Source organism: Scleropages formosus, chromosome 11 (genome assembly GCF_900964775.1).
Source record: "Scleropages formosus chromosome 11, fSclFor1.1, whole genome shotgun sequence".
Lineage (NCBI taxonomy): Eukaryota > Metazoa > Chordata > Actinopteri > Osteoglossiformes > Osteoglossidae > Scleropages > Scleropages formosus.
This window is the reverse complement of record NC_041816.1, coordinates 21,575,318-21,598,042: the sequence shown is the minus strand read 5'-3', so window position 1 is coordinate 21,598,042 and position 22,725 is coordinate 21,575,318. Positions and strand designations below refer to the sequence as shown.

At 40.3% G+C, this 22,725-nt stretch overlaps 1 protein-coding gene across 1 annotated transcript; it reads right to left on the bottom strand.

Annotated features, from left to right (window-relative positions):
• Nucleotides 1–4,889: 4,889 nt before the first annotated feature.
• mafa (MAF bZIP transcription factor a) lies at nucleotides 4,890–21,269 on the bottom strand. The gene is made up of 2 exons (XM_029256252.1): nucleotides 19,388–21,269; nucleotides 4,890–4,954 (listed from the first exon to the last, which is right to left on the bottom strand). Exons 1-2 carry the CDS (start codon nucleotides 20,350–20,352, stop codon nucleotides 4,927–4,929), a joined length of 993 nt encoding a protein of 330 aa, XP_029112085.1. The 5' UTR covers nucleotides 20,353–21,269; the 3' UTR covers nucleotides 4,890–4,926.
• Nucleotides 21,270–22,725: the final 1,456 nt, after the last annotated feature.

Below are 22,725 nucleotides of genomic sequence, written 5' to 3'. Positions count from 1 at the left end.
AGCGGACACACTCCTCTGCTCATCATGGATATCTGTATTTTTAACCTTAAAATGAGACCAGAGGATTCTCTGTCATCGTTCTAAATATAAACATACAAACAGCAGCATGTCTACGGTTTCTGTATTCTGAGCATCAGAAAGAACAGCAGGCTGTAGGGAGAGTGTGTTCATGCCACTGCGTGGGGGAAAAAAAAAAAAAAAAAAAAAAAAAACAGGAAGTCTGGTGTAGTGGAAAGGGATCACATTGACCTCTTGACCCACATCAGGCCAATGAGGGCAGTGCCATCATCCCCTTTCCACCTCAGATCAATTCAGGCTGTTCTTCAGTCTTCATCCTGTGGCCTGGGAAATGCGTGGAACGAGAGATAAATCCCCTGCCAGCAGTCACCTTGCAAGCTGGAAACATGCGGTGAAAACAAGGTCCAAAAGTGGCGATCTGGCACAGGGCCTGACCGGGGCCTCGCTACTGTCACACAGCTGCTTGCAAGAAGAGAGAAGCTCTTCACCGCCCACATCTGCCACTATGGCCTGTCGAACGGGACCTTGGCTGCCGACAGTTAAGAGGCGGGGGGTTCAAGCTTGTGGGCCAGGTACTGCCTCCTTCCCTTCTAACATACCGCGCTGTTTAGAGGCCCTGCCCTTGTCACCGTCTCCAAAAACACATGTGCACACACTCAGGTCTGGATTGCACTTCCTTTTTTGTGGAGGCCAGGGGTTAAGTGTAGCTTACAGTTTTCACACCTTTTACCCCCAGCATCCCGCTGACAGTCATAATGCATGCATAACAAAGACAAAAAGATGAGGTGGAGGTGAGGGAGAAAGGAAACATTCTGTCGTAATGACCATGCAAGGCTGTCTGAGCCCAGCCTTCCCCTCAGTCAAATCACAGCTCCCGTCTTTAACACTCATAAAAAATGGATGAAGGACATTATGCACGTGGCTGTAAGGGCTATTGTCAATTATCAATGTGAAATATGCTTATTAATCACAAAACTACGGGATTCTGGGCCGTCTGCTTCCTCCCAGGGCAGTGCGTGAACAATTAGACTGTGCAGAAGAGGAGCTGCGTTCTCATGCGATGCTTTGCCTGCTTTCTACGTAGCTTTAAAATAAAGTGAGAAAGAAAAAAAGGCCACATCTTTACTCCTGTTTCCCAGCTTTTTTGTCTCTTTGAAGAGTCCTGACCCTGCACCCCCGCCCTGGCCGGTCTGTCAGTTAGGTTGAAAAGTGGACACTGAAAGTCTGTCCCTGTAGGAAGGGGAGATAGAATATGAAATATTGAAGCCTGGATGGGGCCGGGGTCGGGGGCCATCGGCGTGGGGCAGGTTCAAGACACTCTCCTCCCCACAAGGATGGCTGGAAGAAGCGGGGCGTGTGGCGATAGCCCGTTCAGCCGCCTCCCTGGGCATGACTGCTACGTGCACCGCCTGCTCATTGCTGCTGCCCGTCATCTCATATGCATGGATTTGCATAAAATAAAAGGTGGTTTTACATCACTGGAGAAACAGAAGGCATAGTATGAGGTCATTATTGGGAAACGCTATATGTTGAGTTTGGGAGGTTTTGATTAAAACGAGCCACTTGGCGCCCAGCTTGCGGGCTGAGTGTGAATCCAGGCCGCGAGTTTTTTACTCCTTTTCCGTTCTGCTAATGCTACTCAGCGTTGTTGATGTCCACTACATCCTCCGCTACACAAAGGGCACCTCATTCTTGGCTGTGATGACAGATAAAAATAACAACACTTAATCTGAGGATGATTTGTCCTTGTCGCCACAATGGGCTCCAGACTGTGAGCACTACAGTTAAGGGTGGCTGGATTTCAGCCAGGTACCTTTTCCACACCTATCTTAAAGACACACTGACACGCACAATGCGGTTACTTACATTTACATTTATTCATTTAGCAGATGCTTTCTTCCAAAGTGACATGCATGTAAAAGAATAAAAAAATGCAATGCATTACATCAACAGACTTGCTCCATGCCCCTTTGAAAAATGCATAGAAAGCCTGTTACCTGCTCCACACCTATGTTAAAGACACACGCAAACGCGTACGAAGCCATTTAACTACTCCGCACCTAGGGGACACGTGCGAGAAAGTATATTCAGTCATAACAGCTATGGATTCGATTAATTTTTTAGATGTGGGCCAACTGGATGCTAACTAACAGCAGCTGTTTCTGATGGAAATAAGGCCGGTTGCTTTGAACAGCACCAAGGAGGGGATGAAGTGATTTCCTTTTTGGTAGCTGCTGATGTGAAGCAGCTGTGGACTCCCAGCTGAGGTGTCCTGAAAGAAGGGGAAACAAGGGCTGCAGGGAAACAGGGGCCCACAGCTGCTCTGATGCAGAGACACACTGCAGCACAGTGTGAAAGGGCCACACAGGGGCTTAGCGGGCAGCGGTACCTGGCCACACGAGAACACACTCTGTGCTAACAGACCTACATCATACAAATGCATCTTCAGGTATAACACACAAATACGTCTTCATGTCATATAAGCATTATTATCCTTAGCTTTGCTCATGCCTTTGTTCACGGAGATTTACAATGTATGGTTTGTGCTAATTGCAAGTATGCGCCCGCTTAAAAAGCTGGGTATTTTTACAAGAGCAATTCCGCATGAGTACCTTGCACAAGGGTACTACATCCGGAACGGTGGTTTGAATCGGAGGTCTTCAGCTCGTAAAGAAGCACCTCTAATCACTAGACTACCCAGTGTCCCCATAAAAGTAAACATGCAGATAGGCACACACACGTACATTCCTCGTACACTCACTCCCTCACTCCCTCACTCACTCACGCACACATACACTCAAATACAGCCCCCCTAGCCACAGTCGCCACTGGTTATTATGAATGCTTTTCCTCACCACAAACCCAAAACTCCCTACTGGAATATTCCAGCTCACGAAGGCTGTTAAACTAAAAGGAAATGGATTGAAGGAACTGGTTAACAACTCACATCTTCTTCTTTTATTGGTTATCCCATACAACCAGTGTTTACTGCCTCATCCATAGGGTGACAAAGAGTACACATGTGGGAAACGTGTAGGTAGAACAGCAAATGCTCTGAGAATAACAATACTGTATTCATTTTACATATAGGGTGCGCACATCAGTGCTAAAGTATGCTATTTTTGTAACCAAAACATTTTACCATAAAAGCTTCTTACATTAGAAAAATCTTGACAATTATCAACATTTCTTGAGAATAATTGATTATTTATTGTTAAGGATTAAGCTATGGCATGAAGTTACAATAAAATTTACAAGGATTCACCAGTTCAGAAAACTGGCAGAAAACACTAGTCCAGTGAAAAAGTATGAGCAGAGGCTGAGATGTCACTGACAGATGTACGGGCATACAATATTTGTGGAAAAGGTGCATTGGATCATTTCAAGTATCATTTATAAATTACAAGAACTGAGACCCCCAGGATAAGATATACTGTAAATTATATCACTTCACCCTCAAAAAATTCTGATTTCTGCTTCAGAATTTTAAGCCGTAACATCAAAAATATATTTAATTAATGTTTCTCACAGTAATTCAAGTACCATTTTGTCTGTCATGATCAAACCTAAGTAGAATTTAGAAGTTGAAGACAGAAATCGATTGAGTTTCATCAGTCCCTCTCGTGGATCCATTTTACTAGTGTCACCAGAATATCACAGCAGTTCTGCAATGTCCAAATAAACACCCTCTGCTTCAGATGCCCAAGGGCGTTGATTTCACATAGTGTGATTCTGTTCAAAACATGATTATTAGTTTAATCGGTGCTAGCAATGTGTGCAATGAGTTGCATTGCAGGAAGTTGCACGCTGGGGTGTTTGCAGAGTTTGTTGTATTTTTATAAAATCCAAAGTGAACCTGTTGTTGAAATGTACATAACACAAAAATACTGCGTAGATAACCGGAAAGTTGCATGCGTTCAATGTTATTGTTCATACAGTTGAACACTGACATGGAAAATATTATAGGACTAATTAGTCAGGGCCAAAAAAGTCTGTGACAAAAAAAAAAAAAACATATTAAAAACAATTACATTTACATTTTTAGATGTTCGTGGTTGAGAACAGAAGAGTTGGAAGTACCTTTGCTTGTAGACAAGCCCACAGCTTTGTTTCATCACAACACTTGTGGAAAGTAATCTTTCCTCTCAGAACAGCATTTCAAAGTGATTTTCAGAGCAGGTAGAGGCTATTTCCATAACCAGCAGAGAAAGTGAGTAATCATTTGAATGGAACGTACATCCGTAATGAACATTCCACAGTAGATTTCTTTTAATTATCAAAAGAACGCAAAGTTTACAGATGTGAAAATAAAATACTAAGGGCCAGCATTTATAACACCCTATACTGTAATTACTGAGAATAAAATGTGACTAATGGTGTTCAATGAAAGCACATTTTCTAGTAAATTCAGCTAAATCTTAACATCACAATTATTACAGAAAACATTTATACGATTATAAATGAGTCTTTCAAAAATTTCACAAAATGATGCAAACGAACAGCAACATAGAGTATAATATTGTAACTTTTAAGAGCTAATTTAAACTATGCGAAGAAAAACTTACTGTGGCTTTGAATCACTTGCAACAGTTATTTATAAAGTCACTTTCACCATCCTTTGGTGGTGTATGTTAACGTGTGCATTATTTATCCTTGTCTTTCGTAAAAACCTGAACTGTTTTCAAAAGATTATCTGACGAGCGCATATCCTTGCCAACCATGTTCACCACGCTAGGCAATACAATAGTGTGTCCACTATGAACAATCTCTTAGCTCAGAGGGTGATTGGATTAGGACACCAAAGGCTCACTGTAATGCAGTAAAGTGTCTCTTAAAGTGCTGGACAGAAGGAAAAAAAAGCTGGAGTTTACCTCCGTCATTGAGGTCAAGGGCAGAGGGTCCTCCCCATCACAGATGTAGAAATTTTCTTGACGACCTAGCAGGGCACATCAAAAACAGAATAGTCAAGACACAGGAAAAGGCATCCATACATACACTTAAAGTAATCACATTAAAATAAACTTACCTTTCCCTCAAAAAAACATTAACAATATATCACTGTTAAACAACAGATTCCCAGAACACATGTTGGTTGCAGCGGTCAAAATCGGGTTTATGGGACCAAATTATAGGGGTTACACACCCAGTGGTGCAGCACAGGTTTGGCAGAAATCCTACACCAAGGAACTAGTGCTTTTTCTCTTATACCCAGCAGATGAACAAACACACATATCTAATATACACGTTAAAAACAATGCGAATGCAAAGAAAATATGAATGCGATTATGTTAGATTCAGTGATACATAGTACTAATACATTTCTTATACTTAAAATTATATATTTCAGATAAAACTCTTAAAAAGGAGTTATGACACAAGTGTCACAAGCATTTGTCATTCAGGGAATATTTTTTCTCCAGCTAACATTTTCTCTTTTACAGATCTTGACCTCAACATGGCTTATTATTGGCCTGCTGATCCACAGAATTTTAGAACTTTTCTAGTTTTAAAAGTTTTCTTTTTTATGAAACTATATGGTCAGTTTGTCACTATCGTTCAGCATTTTTTCTGGAATATTCAATGTGCTTAAACTGATGATAGGGTTTATGAACTTTGTTGTGAGGATCCCCACTTTTTTTCCCTATGTCTTTAGTTAGCGAGTATAGACAGGACATTAATAGTATAAATAAGGCTTTAACTTTACTAACGTGACCATAGTGGCTGTTACCATTCAGGACATATGAGTCACAGTCATTCAATAATCGAACTGAATTTTAGGATGCTACAGCAAGGTTGTATTTTCCAAAACATTAATTAAACTGTTTTTTCTTTTTTTTTTGCAATTCATTGCAAACATAGCGTAAAATCATAACATGACCCTTCAACAAACCAACAGTGGAATAAAAAACCTTTGGAACTATGAAGAAGAAACCTGGAAATGGTGGTTCACTTTTAATTTTTTACTAACTTCATACTGTTGCTTTCACCATTATGCTGAGTAGCGAATCTACAGAAAATACAGGTGGGTATAATCACAAGAGAAAAAGGCCTGAAGACATATCTAAAGTTTTAATACTTGATGTCTTATTAATATGTATCTGCAAAAAGAATTTTGCCAACACCATTTGCATATCTAAGAAAAAACTGTGTGCTTTCTTTTTCTTAGGGTGAGATAGAAAAGTGTTATTGTACACACACATACACATATACATACATACAGACAGACAGATAAATATATTTACCAAAAATTTGAAGAAACATACACAGGAAATGTTTTCTTATACTGCATATTCACAATATAGGTAATTTATGTGTTTTCATATTGAAATATATAGAATTTGTAAAGCTATAGTTTAATGAGCTGAAACGTAAACATCTACAACATGTACAAATGGAATCTTGTGATACTCCTAATTTAAGCCTTCTGAATGTTTCAATAAATAATTGCTCAGAAAGTGAATATAGACCATTTGAAAAACTCTGAACACATTTTCTTTTGTAAACATGTCCTAACCACATAAGTGCCAAGACTGCTGAGCCTACAGAAACCATCGCTCTACAGGACTATAATGTGAGCCGCTTAAAAAACGGTCAACGCCTGGAACCTCTTTGGACGAAACATCTTTACAATGGTGTCTTTGAGGGAGTGCTCTTGGGCTGGATAGAGCCGGAAAAGCTTTCCTTATGCTAACTTGTGGAAACCCCATAGCCAGCGTTTGTGACTAACTGCAGACGAGGTCAAGAAAAACAATCAGAAATCCCTACATCCATGTTTTTAAACAACAATGTAGCCAATTCATCTGCAGTCTAATCTGATTTAAAGGGAGCTAAAAAAAAAAATGGACCCTGACCCTTTCAGCCAAGATTTCCGCCTAGAGAGCATGAAATGCATGAAAGAACCATGATGCTTATCAACATTCTCTTAAATAAGTAAATAAATGAAAGAAAAAAATACGTGCATGTATGCATAAATACAGAAAATTACTAAATAAGGCATGTTTACGTTTGGAAAATGGAAAGGTAATATAGTAACATTTATGGCAAATAGGGACAGCTGGTAGTGCAGTGGTTAGAGCTGCTCCCTGTGGACCAACAGGGTACAGGTTCCAAACTCACTTTTGGCTGTAGCACCCTTGCAAATAGCCCTTACTTCAGAATTGCTTCAATAAAATTTACCCTGCTATACAAATGGGCCAGTAATTGCATGTAGATTAACATTGTGAGTTGCTTTAGAGAAAAGCATCAGCTAAATGATCAAATGTAAATAGCAACAGTGGAGATGGGATTCAGCTCAGATTGGTTGAACTACAGTCCCTGATTCTCCAACAGAAGTCACTCTCTGCCAATAGCTGTCTCTCTCAAAGAACAACTGAATTAGCAGTATGTTTCAACGAAAATTCAATGCCACTGAGTCTTGAAAATCACTACACCAATTTTCGGTTCCCAAAAAACATTTGCGTGTGATTCTTAGAGCAAGCTGTGCTTCAGCTTAAGGATAAAGAGTACACTGTGGGTGACATGATTCAGCGTAGTCAGCCAGGATGAACCTCACATTATGGGTATCCACAGAAGTTTCCACCAAAATCAGAGGACTAGCTAAGAAAGGTTTTGGTTACCCCCCCAACCCCCACTACTTGCTCAGTGCAATGTTCCACAGACAGTGGGCATGGCCCTCAAGAGGAAAAAAAAAAAAAAGAGAAAAGGAGCCTAATGAGGAAAAAAAAAACACTTTGAGAGCATTGTTAGGTCACCTTGCTTGACTGAGAGATCAATGTCTCCCCTGAAGGGCTACCTGGGAGCAACTGTGGGAGAGGCAGGGCACTGCGGCTCAAGGAGGACATTATTGAGATGCAGGTACAACACAGCCTGGGCTCCACTCCGGTGTGCCTTATGCTGGGCCTCCTACATGACATTCTTGGGAGATTTAACTGGTTCGATAACTGTTTTCCTTCATTAAATGAAAGAACGAACAAGTTAATACATTAATTAAATACTCAATGCGAACAATAAAATACACAAGCTGGGCAAAACAAATAACACTGCAAAAATGTTCATTGATTGATATACAGTTGTAAGTTCTGATGAATTTCATTTTGATATTCTAAACTTTTCTTCAGATATGTGGATGTGTGGTACGGTTGAAGTGTAAGAAAAGGAATCTTGCAGTATTTTTTGCACTCTCAGATTTTACATTATACAAAATGTATATTTTAGTAGTCCTGAGCATTTGTGGTATGTGATGGAGAATATGTCTCTGTTGCACATTAATCTGAGCCTGCTACTTTTACATAGTTTCATGTCACTGCAGACATATTTTATCACTCTACGGTTTCCCTGAAAAATTTATTTAGTTTGTATATATAAAGAAAAAAGATGTTTGAATATAGAAGGTAATTAGACAGCACTGCGGAGAGAAAAGCCTATGCATTAACACCTATGCTGCATTCATCTGTAAGCTTGATAAGAAGGTATTTGAAAGTGGACAGTGGTCACGCACATCTAATGCAGCAGAAAACAATGGGACACAGTGTAATGAATCTGCACCATTATACTGGGCCCCAGGTACATGTGATGGGGGAGTTAAATTATTAGGTTTTCAAATAAATGCCACGTAACTCAGTTTTACTGAACTTTAGCAAACATCAGGGAAATGGAAGTAATCAAAATAGTACAGTACGACAAACTTGACTGAAGTTCCTTTCAGCTGTGCACACCCTGCGAGTTACAGTGAAAAAGCGAAAGGAAAAAAAAAAAAAAAAGTCCTGAATGTAAATTAGTTGTAACCCCCTTTTAGGCACAAAAATTCCAGCTACGAACTGTTTTAATTTTTAAAATAGAGAACTACAGGTTATTTATGCATTAATTATTTTAGAATTCCTGTAATTGTCTATATATATATATATATATATAATCAGTTCAAAAGAACACCACTTTCAAATGTGTGAAAGAGGCATTTCAAGCATATGTGCTTGTTTTCCCAAAAATACTGTTTCTTTACGTATAAATTTTCCGGTCAAATGTATTATTCAAAATCTGAAATAATAAGAGTAGTTATGAGCCAGACACGAAACAACCCTTTATGAAAGCACATGAACTGTAAGAGAAAAATATTTTCACACCGTTTATGGCGCTTCAAAAAGCTTGCTGCTACAAAACAATCGAGGTAGACGCAGATTAATCTAAATGACTGTGTCTTTGCTTTCAGTACATTTTCAGGCAGATAAAATTACTCCACAGTGTACAGCACACCTCATTATCAGCATGACCCGAAGCAAGGCAGACTTTCAAGGACAATGCTATAATGAGGCTAAAGTGTACTTCTTATAAATATCTATTTGAAGTGCAGTTCAACTTTCTGCTGCACAGAGAGCGAGAGAGAAAGTATTTCCTAATAAAATAAGAGCATTGTAATTGATCTGCATTTCTAATTTCTCCCTCAAGGAAAAAAAAAAAAAAAAAGAGCTTTCACTACAGTTTAAAGAGTGATTTTGCTCGTTGTCACATTGACCTTCATGATGGCAGATGGACTTGCAGAAGGTGTGAAACAACAGGGCACCGTGTTTCCCCTCGCAGGGCCTCGACTTGTCATTTCTGACTGCTGCCCAGGCCTCTGCACACACTCTTGACACTAAAATAGCATTTTGTGCTTTTCCCCAGTTACTGCTCATATCTACAGTGTACATTTTACAGGGGACAGGACTTGTTTTCCAACAACTTTCTTAAAAGAACTTAGTTCCGACAGATGAATAAATTAATTTCATGGCATGGTATTACACCATGTGCTTTGTGTAATATGAAAATGTGCTGCATCCTTCATTGACCTTTTGGAAGCAGCACACTCCCTGCTTTTTTCGTTCTGTATATCCTATAAAGATCGCAGGCAGACTGACACAAGGTCCTTTTGCAAAGGACAACTGAGCACACAACATCGACTTCCTCCCACACACACCCTGTCAGTTCTGTTTAAGGACATTAAAGCATAATGTATGTAAATGATTCGGATGTCAATATGTATGGATTCAAACAAGTTTTCATATCGTTGACCTCCAACGAAAATGTTCTCCCTATGTGAGGATAGTGTTATTTGTGTCACACCTCTCATTAACCCTTACAAATGTGTAGAATACATGTTTCTAATAGATGTCAATATTTCTAAACAGGAAGTGGAAATGGAAATAAAACGTGGTAGACAGTTTCAGAAATGACTGTGACTCCGTACTTTGCTGTTCTGGGAAAGACAAAAAAGAAAAGAAGTTTAACTTGGCAAGCTAAACTACGGCCTATGGTTTGTACGTTGCTTTTTGCAATAGATAAAAAAAGGGAATCATAGACGTGATTACGCTTAACCCGTAATTACGCCTTGGCAGTGAGGTTGCGGCCTTTAAGTGTGAACCACAAATTTGAAATGTAACATGTCTTGTGATGGGAGCCTTTCCTGCTCAGCCAGTTTCGCCCAAAGAATGAGTGTGGCGGCACGTCTCCAGGTCCTCCGACATCGGGGATTACTCTAATGGATTTGCAATGGCCAAAATGCTGCTCCAGACTCTGGCTCGCCCATTTTTTGGACCCTGAACAGTGCATTGTTGGCCCTACAGGAATTCCTCTCTGTGATTTGAACACAGTCCGTTCTCTTGTCCGTTGTTTTGGTGTCCACCCCCCTATGAGTGACATGAGGCTCAAAAGCCCCTCCACCCACTGAGCACAAAACAGGGCGCCAATGCTGTGGAAAAGAGCATCACAGATAAATTCAAAAGCTTGTGTTACTCACCCCATGGGCAGCAGGACTTCTAGGGGGAAATATGGTGTCCTTTAGAATAGTATGTCCAGAAAATACAACAAAATATAACTTAACAACTAATTCCTGTTTGACAGTTACTTCTGATTTCAAGGTCAATACTTTTAATAAATATTTTAAAATTAGAAATGATATGTTTTAGCAGGTACTGTCATGTATCTGTTAAGAGCTGGAATGTGAAAGGAAGTTAACAGGGGAAAAATCTCAACAGTTTAGTAATCTGGCAAATACTCCAGGGCTATGTTTGCATTAAAACATAGTTTTGTGACTTTGTGACTAACAAACATCCACTCTCACATTTATATTGCATCTGTTTTTCCCAATACATAAATAAAAAAAGCACTTTGGAAAATGCACAGCCCAAGTTTTTTAATTTTCTTGAATTATGATCCAGATCTCTTCGTAGATTTTTTTTTAATTTATATTGCTATAGCTGCTATATCACGTTTTTTCACAAAGGGTGTGTTTCATGTTTTTGACCAGGCTGATTATCAAAACATTTTTTTAAACTGCCTACCTTAATATCTAGAGTCGTCTTATTATTAGCATAACTGAGTTCACCAACAGAAGCCACATTGTGCTCTAAAGTCACATAAATTCAAAAGGGAATGTACTTGAAGGTGGCCCAGAGCATCCACATTACCGACACTTAGAAAAAAACCTTCAAAATGGCAAATTTAATTATTCACTTACTAAATTAGATTAAACAAAAGGCTTCATTGAATCATTTTGAAGATTAAATGTGGGTTCAGTTTCAAAATGTGGTAAATCTTTCCGAAATATTTATTTTCTTAAGACGTTAATTTTAAAAATGTTTTGCTACAAAACATAAGGCAACTATTACCCTAGCTCTGCTGATTACAGAAAAAGCCCACACTTTTCAAGCCATGGATATTTAAATGCTTTAATACCCTAGCCTAGCAATGAGGTGACAGAAGCAACATGTTTCCCATTGTGACCACACACACACTGAACATCCCCTATGCTTTTTGGAAGAGCACCAGATAAACAAATTAAATTAGGATAGCTGTGTGTCAGTAAGCTTAATGGAATGGTGATTCACAGCAGCTACATTATGGCAACTAGGGTCCACGAAAAGGCAAGATTGTTGAAGATACACTTTCACAAACTCCCTTTGATAAGTATCTTCACAAGTCAATGCAGTGCAGCAGCAAGAGTAGGCATAAATAAGGCATCCAGTCCATACTCACGCACTACGGTCTGCGTAAACGTGAGCTTGGAAGTGGCCCAGCAGCAGTACATTTCTCGTGTTGTAAATGATGTCTCTGGGATGTCGTTTAATTGGGAGCTAAGGACAGTTTAAGCCATTGAGTGTAAATTGAATTGTTAGCGGTTTGTTAAGAGAATCAAGAAGGTGGAAACAGCCATATGAAAGCGCCTCTTTTTCTTTCTTTTCTGCATGTCTAGAAGAACTTACAAGGAATTTCAAGTGGTTTATGCTCATCAGGCACAAACATGACAAATACAAAGTAATGAAGTAACTTTAATGTAATATAGTAGTTTGAAGGTAATACAATAAATACTATGCAGCAGCAAAGTTAATTACAGGAGTATGTATGTGCACATCTAAGTAAACTGAGCGTATGCAATCAGTTAATACTAGTAGCTGCAATTCATAACATTAAGAAATAATTAACAGTAGCTAACCCTTACACCAACAGTCACTGATAACCTAGATTGTTGTAGTGTCACTATTATTATTTTTATCAGAAAATACAGTATTAACACATTAATCACCTTTAACCACAAAAACCTAATTATTTCTTAACTTCATTATTAATTATCTTTCTGTTTCTCCCCCCCCCCAGTCTATCGACCTAACGGATTGCGCGGACGGGACAATGGAAGCGCACAGAGAGGTCGCCCTCTGCATTCCTGTGCACGGGTTTGAGATCCGCGCAAAGGGCTTTCGTTGTCGGACGACTAGGTTCCGCATCTCCAAAAAGGGGGAAAAACGGTTTACCATTATTATGCATACATCCAGCTGACGCCTAGTTTGTCCAAGGCGACTTACGTTCTCAGATAATCAGTTTTACAATGGTTTACCTATACAGCATGGTATTCTTACCATATCAGTGCAGGACAATTATCTTGAAGGGTGCTACAGCAGGAGGGGGATTCGACCCTGGAATCTTCAGATTGCAAAACCTAAGAGGGACTCCACCTATTGGGTAAAATAATCGCAGCCCCTGACTGCTTTGTGGTGAACTCGATTTATACTGGCGCACATTTGCAGAGCTGTTATTTTTAACCTGGATATATTTTATCCCGTTGAACTGTGACCTCGGGTTCGAAGGAGAAACTTGATTTGACCATAATGAGCTTCTGAAGCGCTCATCTGCGCTGGGCTTTAATTAGAGTCCCGGTGCCGCGCTGCGCGTTCACACTCTGGGCAGGTCCACGCGGCGCGCTTCACTTTTTTTTTTTTTTTTTTTTTTATTTTTACCTCTGAGGCTCTGAAGTAAATGTTAAGATTTACTTTCTGTAAATGCGAGCTTTCAGTTAGATTTGTCGGCACAATATATTAGAGACAACAGAGAGAAGCGTCAATTAATGCAAAAAAAAAATAAAAATTGTTCTGCGAGGCTGAGATTGGAGGAAAAAAGTGTCCAAGTGTTAATTTAAATAACTACGACGACATGTCATGATGCAGGACTCTGTTCCGCACGAGCAACTTCTCCATGGTTGGTTATGAATAAGTTTGCGTGCAACCCGTCGTTTGAAGGAAATACTTTCCTTGCAACTGAGAACACTAATTTGGAAATTACGAAGAAGGTTCGAATACCGAGAATATATATTACTTGATTATGAACGCAGTTGCGTAATGCTGGACGTTCATTACAAAACCCAGTTAAAAAAAAATAAAGTTCTCGTATCGCCAAGTAAACAAATGAGTTAGCAATATGTTAATCAACACTTTCTAAGGTACTTTATTCTGACAGTGTCTAAATGACATCACACGGGTTAAATAAAGCGCGGGGCTGGAGGAGCGCTGAGGAACAGTCACAGTGCGTGTTCTAAACCGCTTGGGACTTGAACACTCCGAAAATAGAAGGTCCTGTAGGCTCAATAGTCTTATTTGTCATTTCAGGTGTCACTGTGTCCCAATGAAGGACACCTGTTCCACCGACAAACATAAATTCACTGCTGGTCCTAATAAAAAACAAGCACCTGATATGAAAATCAAAACAATCAAGAAATTATTTGAGTGACTATGCAATTCTAAAGAGTACTAAAAGTTAAGGCTAGAAGTGATATACATATATATATATATATATATATATATATATATATATATGTCTGTGTGTGTCAGGGCGCTGACATTTTAATAATTGTGCTTATAAATGGTGTGTGTTGCCTACGTACATCGGATTATTCCAGGATTGGAAGCGGTATAACGGTGCGCCACTGTCAGCAATGCGGGACAGACAGTACCGCTGCATTCCTGAAATACAGAAGCGCAACGGAAGATTAGAGATGGAATTAAACGTGCATTTCAAAGTAGATGAATACATAAATCAGATGCTTCCAAAGCTCATTGTTAGACCTGGTGGACGTGGATTTTATAATACGTCTGGACAATATTCTTTCCAGTGAAACCAATTGGCAATCGTTACTTTCCTGCGTACCAGGGTTAAGGTTATTAAAGTCACCCCAGTGATACATCCACACTTTGAAAGACGAATATTAGGGACAGATGATACCAATTTCACCGAAATGTTTCATTGTCGAGACAAACACTGTTTGCACAACAGGGAAAAATAAGCAAAAATAAAATTTAGAAAAAAAAGTCTAATGCTACAATTCATATTGAAATACAACTTATTGTGCAGTATTGCAGGTTGATTCCTCCCTCTGGTCCATGAATTCCTTTTTAATTAAGAAGCAGTAGGTTAGTATCTTCTCACAGTACAATTAAGAGTAGGATAACTATTATTAAATCACACAGAATTGCAAATGATATGGAATTCTCTTTTAATCTGGCCCACTTCCTACACGCAGTCAAAGGCCGAAATGCTCTCTCCTTTTCTCTGTCATCCACCCACTTGCACATGGCTACACCAGCAACTACATCACTCCCTTTTAATCTCTAGACATCACATATAACACACCAACAGATGCAGGCATTGCTTATCTTGAACATATTTATCAAGAAATATTTGTTTGTATCAAGGCCTTGTGTCATTTTGATTACATTTGTAAGATGCATGTAAAAATAAAAATTAGTCATCTTCGTTCATATTTTAATAATATAGTTTTTGCAATGGATAAGAATGATTCATGTTTTCAATATGTGTCCAAGAACAAATTTCCAACAGCATCAGGCGAGCCATATGAATGTGGATACACACTGCAGTTCATTAAGGAGCCTTATGGTTTAAAAAAAAAAAAAAAAAAATCTGCTGATGATGTAATCTCTTTTCACACCCCCTGCTATTCTACTGCATTGGAACTCTTGCATACTCAGTCTGAGAGGGGGGGGGGGGGAATTGAAATAAAACAAATCTCAAAATCCTAAGCTTTTTCTCCGACAACTACTTACAAAAAACAGAAAGTGTTCCCAAAGAAGCATAAAATTCTGAAAATCACATATCCGCACATGCACATGATGCAAGCAACTCTGTTCGGACGTCCGGTTTAGACTAATTCTCAATGAAATATTCACCTCCCTGAAGTTTGGCCCTATCTTTATTTACTTCTTTATGCAGCGCAAAACAAAATAAGTGGCTCAGATCAGTACCCACTGTGCTCAGTCTGCAAGGCTTTTGACTTACCTGTCAGGAAACCGTTAAGCACTGGAACATAAATGTCGACACCTACACCCTGGTGTATTTACAACAGGCAGATGAGAGAAACAGCAGAGAGGTGAATGGACAAAGAGATGCAGGAGACTGACGCTGCCACACATAAAACCACAAATTCCACAGACTAGCTTTTCTTATTCATTGTCCCACTACCAAAATCTACCTCTGATGTCATAAGTCACACTGTCATCTACAGAATTTGTCACAAGGGATTTTCCCCCCCTTTTTAGTAGTACTTGCCACCTATTGCTGGCATGTTACTTTCCATGACAAAATATTTAGGAATAGGAGTAATAATGAGTGACGATTTACATTTCAGCAAAGTCAGTGTTATTTCGTCTTGCAGCTATATTACTTACTTCCCTACGTTCGCTCACCGCTTTAAAGAGATTGTAATTAAACATTAAAATATATATTAGAAGGCTGTTCATGGCCGACAGGGATGCATCTTAACTTGACATCATTCTGATGCCTTGGCATGTAGTTTATAGTATGAAATTCTTCATAAAACGTGCAGGGCACTTTTAACAAGCAATTTAGAAAGCATCCCTCAGAATGAAATGATGACTTTTGTTTCACTTTAGCACGCGCCACCCCTTGTCTGAGGTCAATACCATTTTCTTATTTACAAGTTAATGAATAACATATATTCTAAACTTCGAGGGTTCAAAGGGTCCTGCATATAGAAAATTACCTGAGCAAATCGAAGTGCCAAAGTTTGTCTTGAAATGAATAATTAACCACGATATGGAAAGAGGGCGAGCGGCTGCTATTGGAAGTTGTGCAATGCGATCAAAAGGCCAAACAGCGCAGAAACAAGCGAACACTTTGACTCGGTTCCTGTGGTCTTTCACATGAACGGCTTCCTGACAAACAGACGTGCTTCTGTCCTTTTCCTTCACTCGGATGCTGAAATGTGATCGACTTTCATCCGGCATTAGTCATATATTTCATGAGGTTTTCGAGCGCCCCAACTGCCGTTATTCTAGCTCGTGCATTTCCCTTCCTTTTTCTCAATGATCAATATGACACATTGTAACCCACACATCATCGCAACGCGCTGTGTCACTGGTGTCCTATAGCAACACCCTGCAGCGTTCTGCCGTTCTACACAACGGCTCAGAAAAAAGAACAAAAAATGCTTCTTTTTTTTTTCTTATGTAATTTACCGAGGGAAACCTGCGAAGCCCGGCACGTGGATGCGTGGAAAAGAGCGCGCCGTGGTGCCACTCCACAGCAAGCAACACTCCAAAGTGACACCGCACGGCGTCACCGAGCAGTAACACTCTCGAATACGTGACGGCACACACTACTAACACTCCACAGTGACGCCTCACTGAAACACTGCAAGTTAGGACTGGCGTGTCATCAGTCCATTCGAGTCCAGTCCTTTCATTCTGGCTCTGAAACTGATCGCGTGAACTGCTTTTTTTTACTGCTTTTCAAAGACAAGGAAAAAGGACAATTAAGGAAGAACTAACGTAACGCCGACAAGTTCATATTTTAAACGATCACCTCTCCAAGCATGAGGATCAATGTCGACGTTGTCTCATTGACAGACCTTGGCTTGGACTGTTACGAGCCAAGTTTCATGTAAAATAGATCTGAAACACGACTGACTTGTGCTGAGGGGACCGAAAAACTAAATGAAGCCCAGTTTGCAATTATTTATTTATTGCATACTGTTTAATGGTATGAAATGGAAATAAGCACATACATGAACATCACATATGGTTAGTGAGTGAAATAATTTTGCACAGCAAAATATATAAAATGAAGAAATGTTTCAATTAACATATATATTTTTAAATTACTGATGAATGATATTTCCCCATTTTCTTCCAAAACCAGGGTATCAATCCCTGTATAATTCTTAATGTCCAGACATTACTGATCAATATATTATTGCCTTGGAAATAATGGATTCGTTTTTTTTATTTATTATTTTTTTTAAATCTCAACCTGCGTGATAATACAGCTATTAAAATTGGATCATTCAATTCTTCATCAATGCCATGATTTTTAAATATATATTAGCGTTCTAAACAGTTCTCATTCTGTAATATAGGATTGCAGATTACATTTTAGTGCAATTCAGTCCAAATACTTAAAATCTTTGAGAGGAACACATTTTGAAATGTATGGTGGTCCTCGTTGACCAAGTAGAAGTCTCTCATGACAGACTTTGGTTTAAAATATAGTCAGTGGTATAACAAGGGCTACATCTGTCAAGCTTCTCTTCTGATTGCAAGCACATGCTGCAAAAGCTCTCTTTTCGTTTTTAAAAACCCCATTTTATTTTACATATTTAACCCACTTCCCCCCTTTACATTAACAACAGAAAAAAAAAAAAAACACAGAACAATTTAGTGCATAGGATCTTATAAAACCTACATCTATGAAATCCTAATTTACCTACCACATTCCTTTTCAGTAACAACCTGCTGCATATCCATATTCACTTTTCATCTTACGGATTATAAAACTATACTTAAATTATGTACTAGGAATCCATAGAATTCCAGAGTTGCATTAAGATGGGGGCATTATCAAACAAACAAACCGCTTTAAGCAATAGTTTTAGTCCCAAAAAGGGATTATTTCCTTTTTTAATAAACGTTGAAGTCCTTCACCCCTTCTCAAGGAATCCAGTCTGACAACTTTGAAGGGAAATGTGTGAGAGCATATTCACTGTACAGAAATGAGACACACAGTCCAACAAACCAGATGGATTTTCAATGGAGGGGGATGGTGATACAGGATGTCTCTCTCACTTTTTTGTTGCAAATCCCAAAAAAGTGATGAGGCAGTAAAAGAAAGTTATGTATGCCATGCCGGAGTCATCCAAGAAAAAGTTCCTTTTCAAGCACAATAAAGGGAGAGGGGAAAAAAAAACCATACATGTCCAGCATGCAGGGCTATTGAGTAATATAGAGTCTCTTATTTTAACAATGTAAGCTTTCTTTTCTGTACAGTTTTCTTGTTTTTGCTAAACATAAAATAGCAAGAGTAATGCATGAGATGAGAATGGGGTGGACATGGCAACAGTCTTCGGAGTTTCGCTTATAAAACAAAAAAAGGCAAAAAAAAAATGTTGTAGCTGCATTTGATTTGGCAGATGTTTATGTATATATGCATATTTTAAGCGTGAAAAGTAAAAAAGTAAACTCAAGCTGATGGACTCCAGGGATGTATGCATATAAATAAGTGTGTGCAGTAACGCACACACATGCGTATAGAACATAAGGTCAAACATCAACTATGGAGGAAAAAATATATGTGAAACTATGACATTTCTATTAATATTAACACAGCAAGCCAAAATAACGAAAAAAAAAAACTCACATGAGCTAAACAAATGTAGAAACAACAATAATAAGTATGGTAATAAAAACGAAGTTTATGGCAGGTTTCAACGAGCAAACTCCAAAATGAAGAACATACTTTTCTGATGGCGAGTTCAATCTTTCTAATCCCCCCTCAAAAAAAAAAAAGAAAAAAAGAAAAAGGAAAAAAAAAAACGTGAAGAACGTTACGTTGTCAAAGCTTGGTCAAACCCCAATTCTCACAAGTGGAAATAATAATTTAAAAAAAAAAAGACGAAAAAAGTTGGCAAACTTGTTTCTTGGTCTAGCAAGCCCCCCCATACAAAAATAATTCACATGAAGAACTTTTATGAAGAGGGGGGGTTGTTAAGCCTTTTTTTTCATTTTTTTTTTTTTCTTTTCATTTCGTAGCAGGGACTCACATGAAGAACTCTGGAGAAGAAGGGTTGTTGTCGCTGCTCGAGCCGTTTTCTCTGAAGCCATTGCTGATGAGCTTCTCGTACTTCTCCTTGTAGGCGTCCCTCTCCCGGACCAGCCTGGAGATCTCCTGTTTGAGGTGGTCCACCTGCTGGATGAGCTGGCTCTTCTCGCTCTCCAGGACGTGCCTCTGCTGGACCCGCTTGTAGCGGCACGACTGCGCGTAGCCTCGGTTTTTGAGGGTCCTCCTCTTTTGTTTGAGCCGGATCACCTCTTCTTTGCTGACCCCCCGCAGCTGCCGGTTGAGCTCGCGCACGGACATGGTCACCAGCTGCTCGTCCGAGAACCGCTCGTCCAGATGCATGTGCTGGTGGCTTCCTCCCGAGCTGCCGTTCGAGGGGACGCTGGGCGCTTGGTGGTGACCGCCGGTGTGATGGTGGTGGTGGTGGTGGTGCGGACCCCCGTTCTGGGCTGCGGCAGCCGCGATCACAGCGGACACCACCGCGGCTGCAGATCCCATCTCCTCCCCGGCCATGGTGCCTCCCGCTCCGGCTGCGCCGGCGAACTGCTGCCCTCTAGCATAGCCATCGAAGCTCTGAAGCTGGTGAGTGCTGTTGATCAGCGCCTCCACGGCGTCTTCGGGGCTGAAGCCCAACGCCTCCGGGTTCAGCTGCTGCTGGTACCCGGTCATCCAGTAGAAATCCTCCAGGTGCGCCTTCTGCTCGCTGCCGGAGCCCGGGCTGGGCGCCGAGAAGCTCGGAGAAGGAGGCACCGAACTGCAAGGCGTGCTCATCGGGGTGGAAGACAGGGATCCCCCGGCGATCAGGCGGCTGCACTGGCTGATGCTGCGATCGGGCTCCACCGGCTCCTTTTTCACTTCAAACTTCATCAGATCGAAGTCATTAACATATTCCATGGCCAGGGGACTGGTGGGCAGGTCGGAGCTGCTCATTGCCAGTTCTGATGCCATCCTTTTGCTGTTGACAGTCCTCCAAAGGGGGTGAAGAGCAGCTGTCAAACTGTTCTGGTTTGGAAGAGTGTGAGCCAGCTTGAACTCTTATTTATTTATTTCAAATCAAGAATTGTTTTCTTTTTCTTTTCTTCCTTTTTTTTTTTTTTTTGTCGGTATGCAGCGGCGGTCTTTTTTTTTTTCCCCCTAAATTATGCTCCTTTTGCAGAGTCTGCTGCACAGACGCATCGGAGCGACGGCGGCGCGCGCTTCGCCCCTTTTTTTCCTCGCAACGCACGAGAACGTGGACACCTTCGCGCCTCAAACATCAACAACACCTCATGGCTTCTGCGCAAAACTGGCGACTGCGAAAGGGTGCAGGAAACAAGAGGGCGCAGACTTGCAGAGGAGGTATGAAGGAGGTAAAAAAAAAAAAAAAAGAAACAAACAGTAACCCGGGCTTGTTGGAGAATTTTTTAAAAGGCTCAGCCAGCGGATGAGTTTGAAAAGCATTGCAGAGTTTTATAGGCGCCCTGACGTCAGGTTCGAAACGGGGAATTGACCGGGACTCGCAGCCAATGGGGCTTCGCGCGGCCCGCGAGCCAATTAGCATAATAGTGGAGAAACAAAAGTTTTGGCGAAGTGTCTGTCAGGGGCCGTCAGCTGACTGTCAGCTGGAGTTCACAGTCTTAACTCTTTCACAGCCCTCGGTGAAGTACCATAAATTACCAGCGAAGAGTACACCGCAAACGATATCCTTTTCCTTTCATTAAAGGAAGTTAAAAAATGCATGCTGTGTATGTTACGCTTAAAACGTCCAAGGTTACAGTCAGTGTCACTGCATCTGCACCGAAATAATGATACTAGTTTTAAAGTATTCTAAACTATTCGAAAAGAGAAACACTAATAATTGCTTAAAATAATGCGAGCACAATAAATCCGGGGGACATGATGTATAGGCATATAGTTTTAGTTGTCACTACATAAACTATTCTTTGTTTTAGTCTAAACATTACCTGTTACAGTTCTCACAAGCACATGTTTAATAGTGCATTTCTATTACAAGCAACTTCAAGTTGATTTGGAAAGCTAACGTCTTTCAGCGTTCGGAATACATTTAATTTGTTTTCCGTTTAAGAATGTTCTCGGTGAAATAAATAAACGTTACACAAAAACGAGAGCCTATTTCATAAACTAAAGCAAAAACGCCTTTGCTTTCAGTGCTTAAAATGTCGCTTCCACGGTAGTAGCTCGGAGCAAATTTCTTTTATGAAGGCAAAAATGAATGATACATAATTACACGTATCGATACATATTGTGTGTGAACCAGCACTTAGTCCAAAAGGTGGAGTGTAAGCGAGTGAGAGAAGAAGCGCGGCTCTGCGTTTTGGAAACTCAACAGCGCCATCTTTTGGGCAAAGGAAGGCGGCTTGAGACCGTTCAAAGGCGCACCGCTCTCGGCACTTCCTGTTCGGAGACGGACGCGCTTCCGTGTCGTTTTCTTCCTGCCAAGTTCGGAACAGCGCCGTGTCTCACGAAAATCAAAGTGCGGCGTACGGGGTCTTTGTGAACGTTTACCTCCTGCATTTCAGTAAAAATAATAAAGGAACAGGCCGTTCTTATGGCTGTATAAAGTATACGTCGACCAAACATGATCTAAAAAAAAAAAAAAAAAAAACTACTCACTGTACTGTATCAGTGTATGTTGCACACGGACATGCATATATCCGTGTTAGAGTAAAAACACGACGTTTGAACATAAAACATGTTAAAAAAGTAGCCTGGAATCAAATCTTGCGGTAGTTTATTTCTGGTGCTAATATGTAGTCCCACGTTTCTCTGTCCATGAAAGTTTTAGTTTGTGATTTCTGGTAGTATTCGTTCTCACTTGTGTGTGTGTGCACGGCTCAGAGTTTGCATGAATTTCCTCTGGGTGCTCTGGTTTCCTCCCACACTGCAGAGGCATGTGTTTACAGGTTTGCAGGTTACTCTTACTCAGAATTTGCCCGTAGTGTGTGAGTGTGGCTACGTTGCGATGGACTGGCATCCTCTCCAGGGTGTAACCCCTCCTTATCGTAGCACCCCGTGCTTCTGGGAAAGGCTCCGGACCCCTGGAGCCCAGTCTTAGGATACGCGTTTGTCGACAGTGAATGAGTGAGTGAGTAAGCAAGTGAATATTTTAGTTTGTGATCTCTGCTCGTGGTGGTGTGACGTTAGATTTCCAATTCTCACCCCTGTATGTGGGAATTTGTTATTTCTGCTGGTCATCAAGGGTTAGTTCAAGTGTTTGACGACCTCCAGTTAGCTGGCTAAAGTTGAATCACTGGATGCAAATATCACATGTAGCGATATGCATTTACATTTTCATGTTACACTTTTGTAATTTTTGTGTGC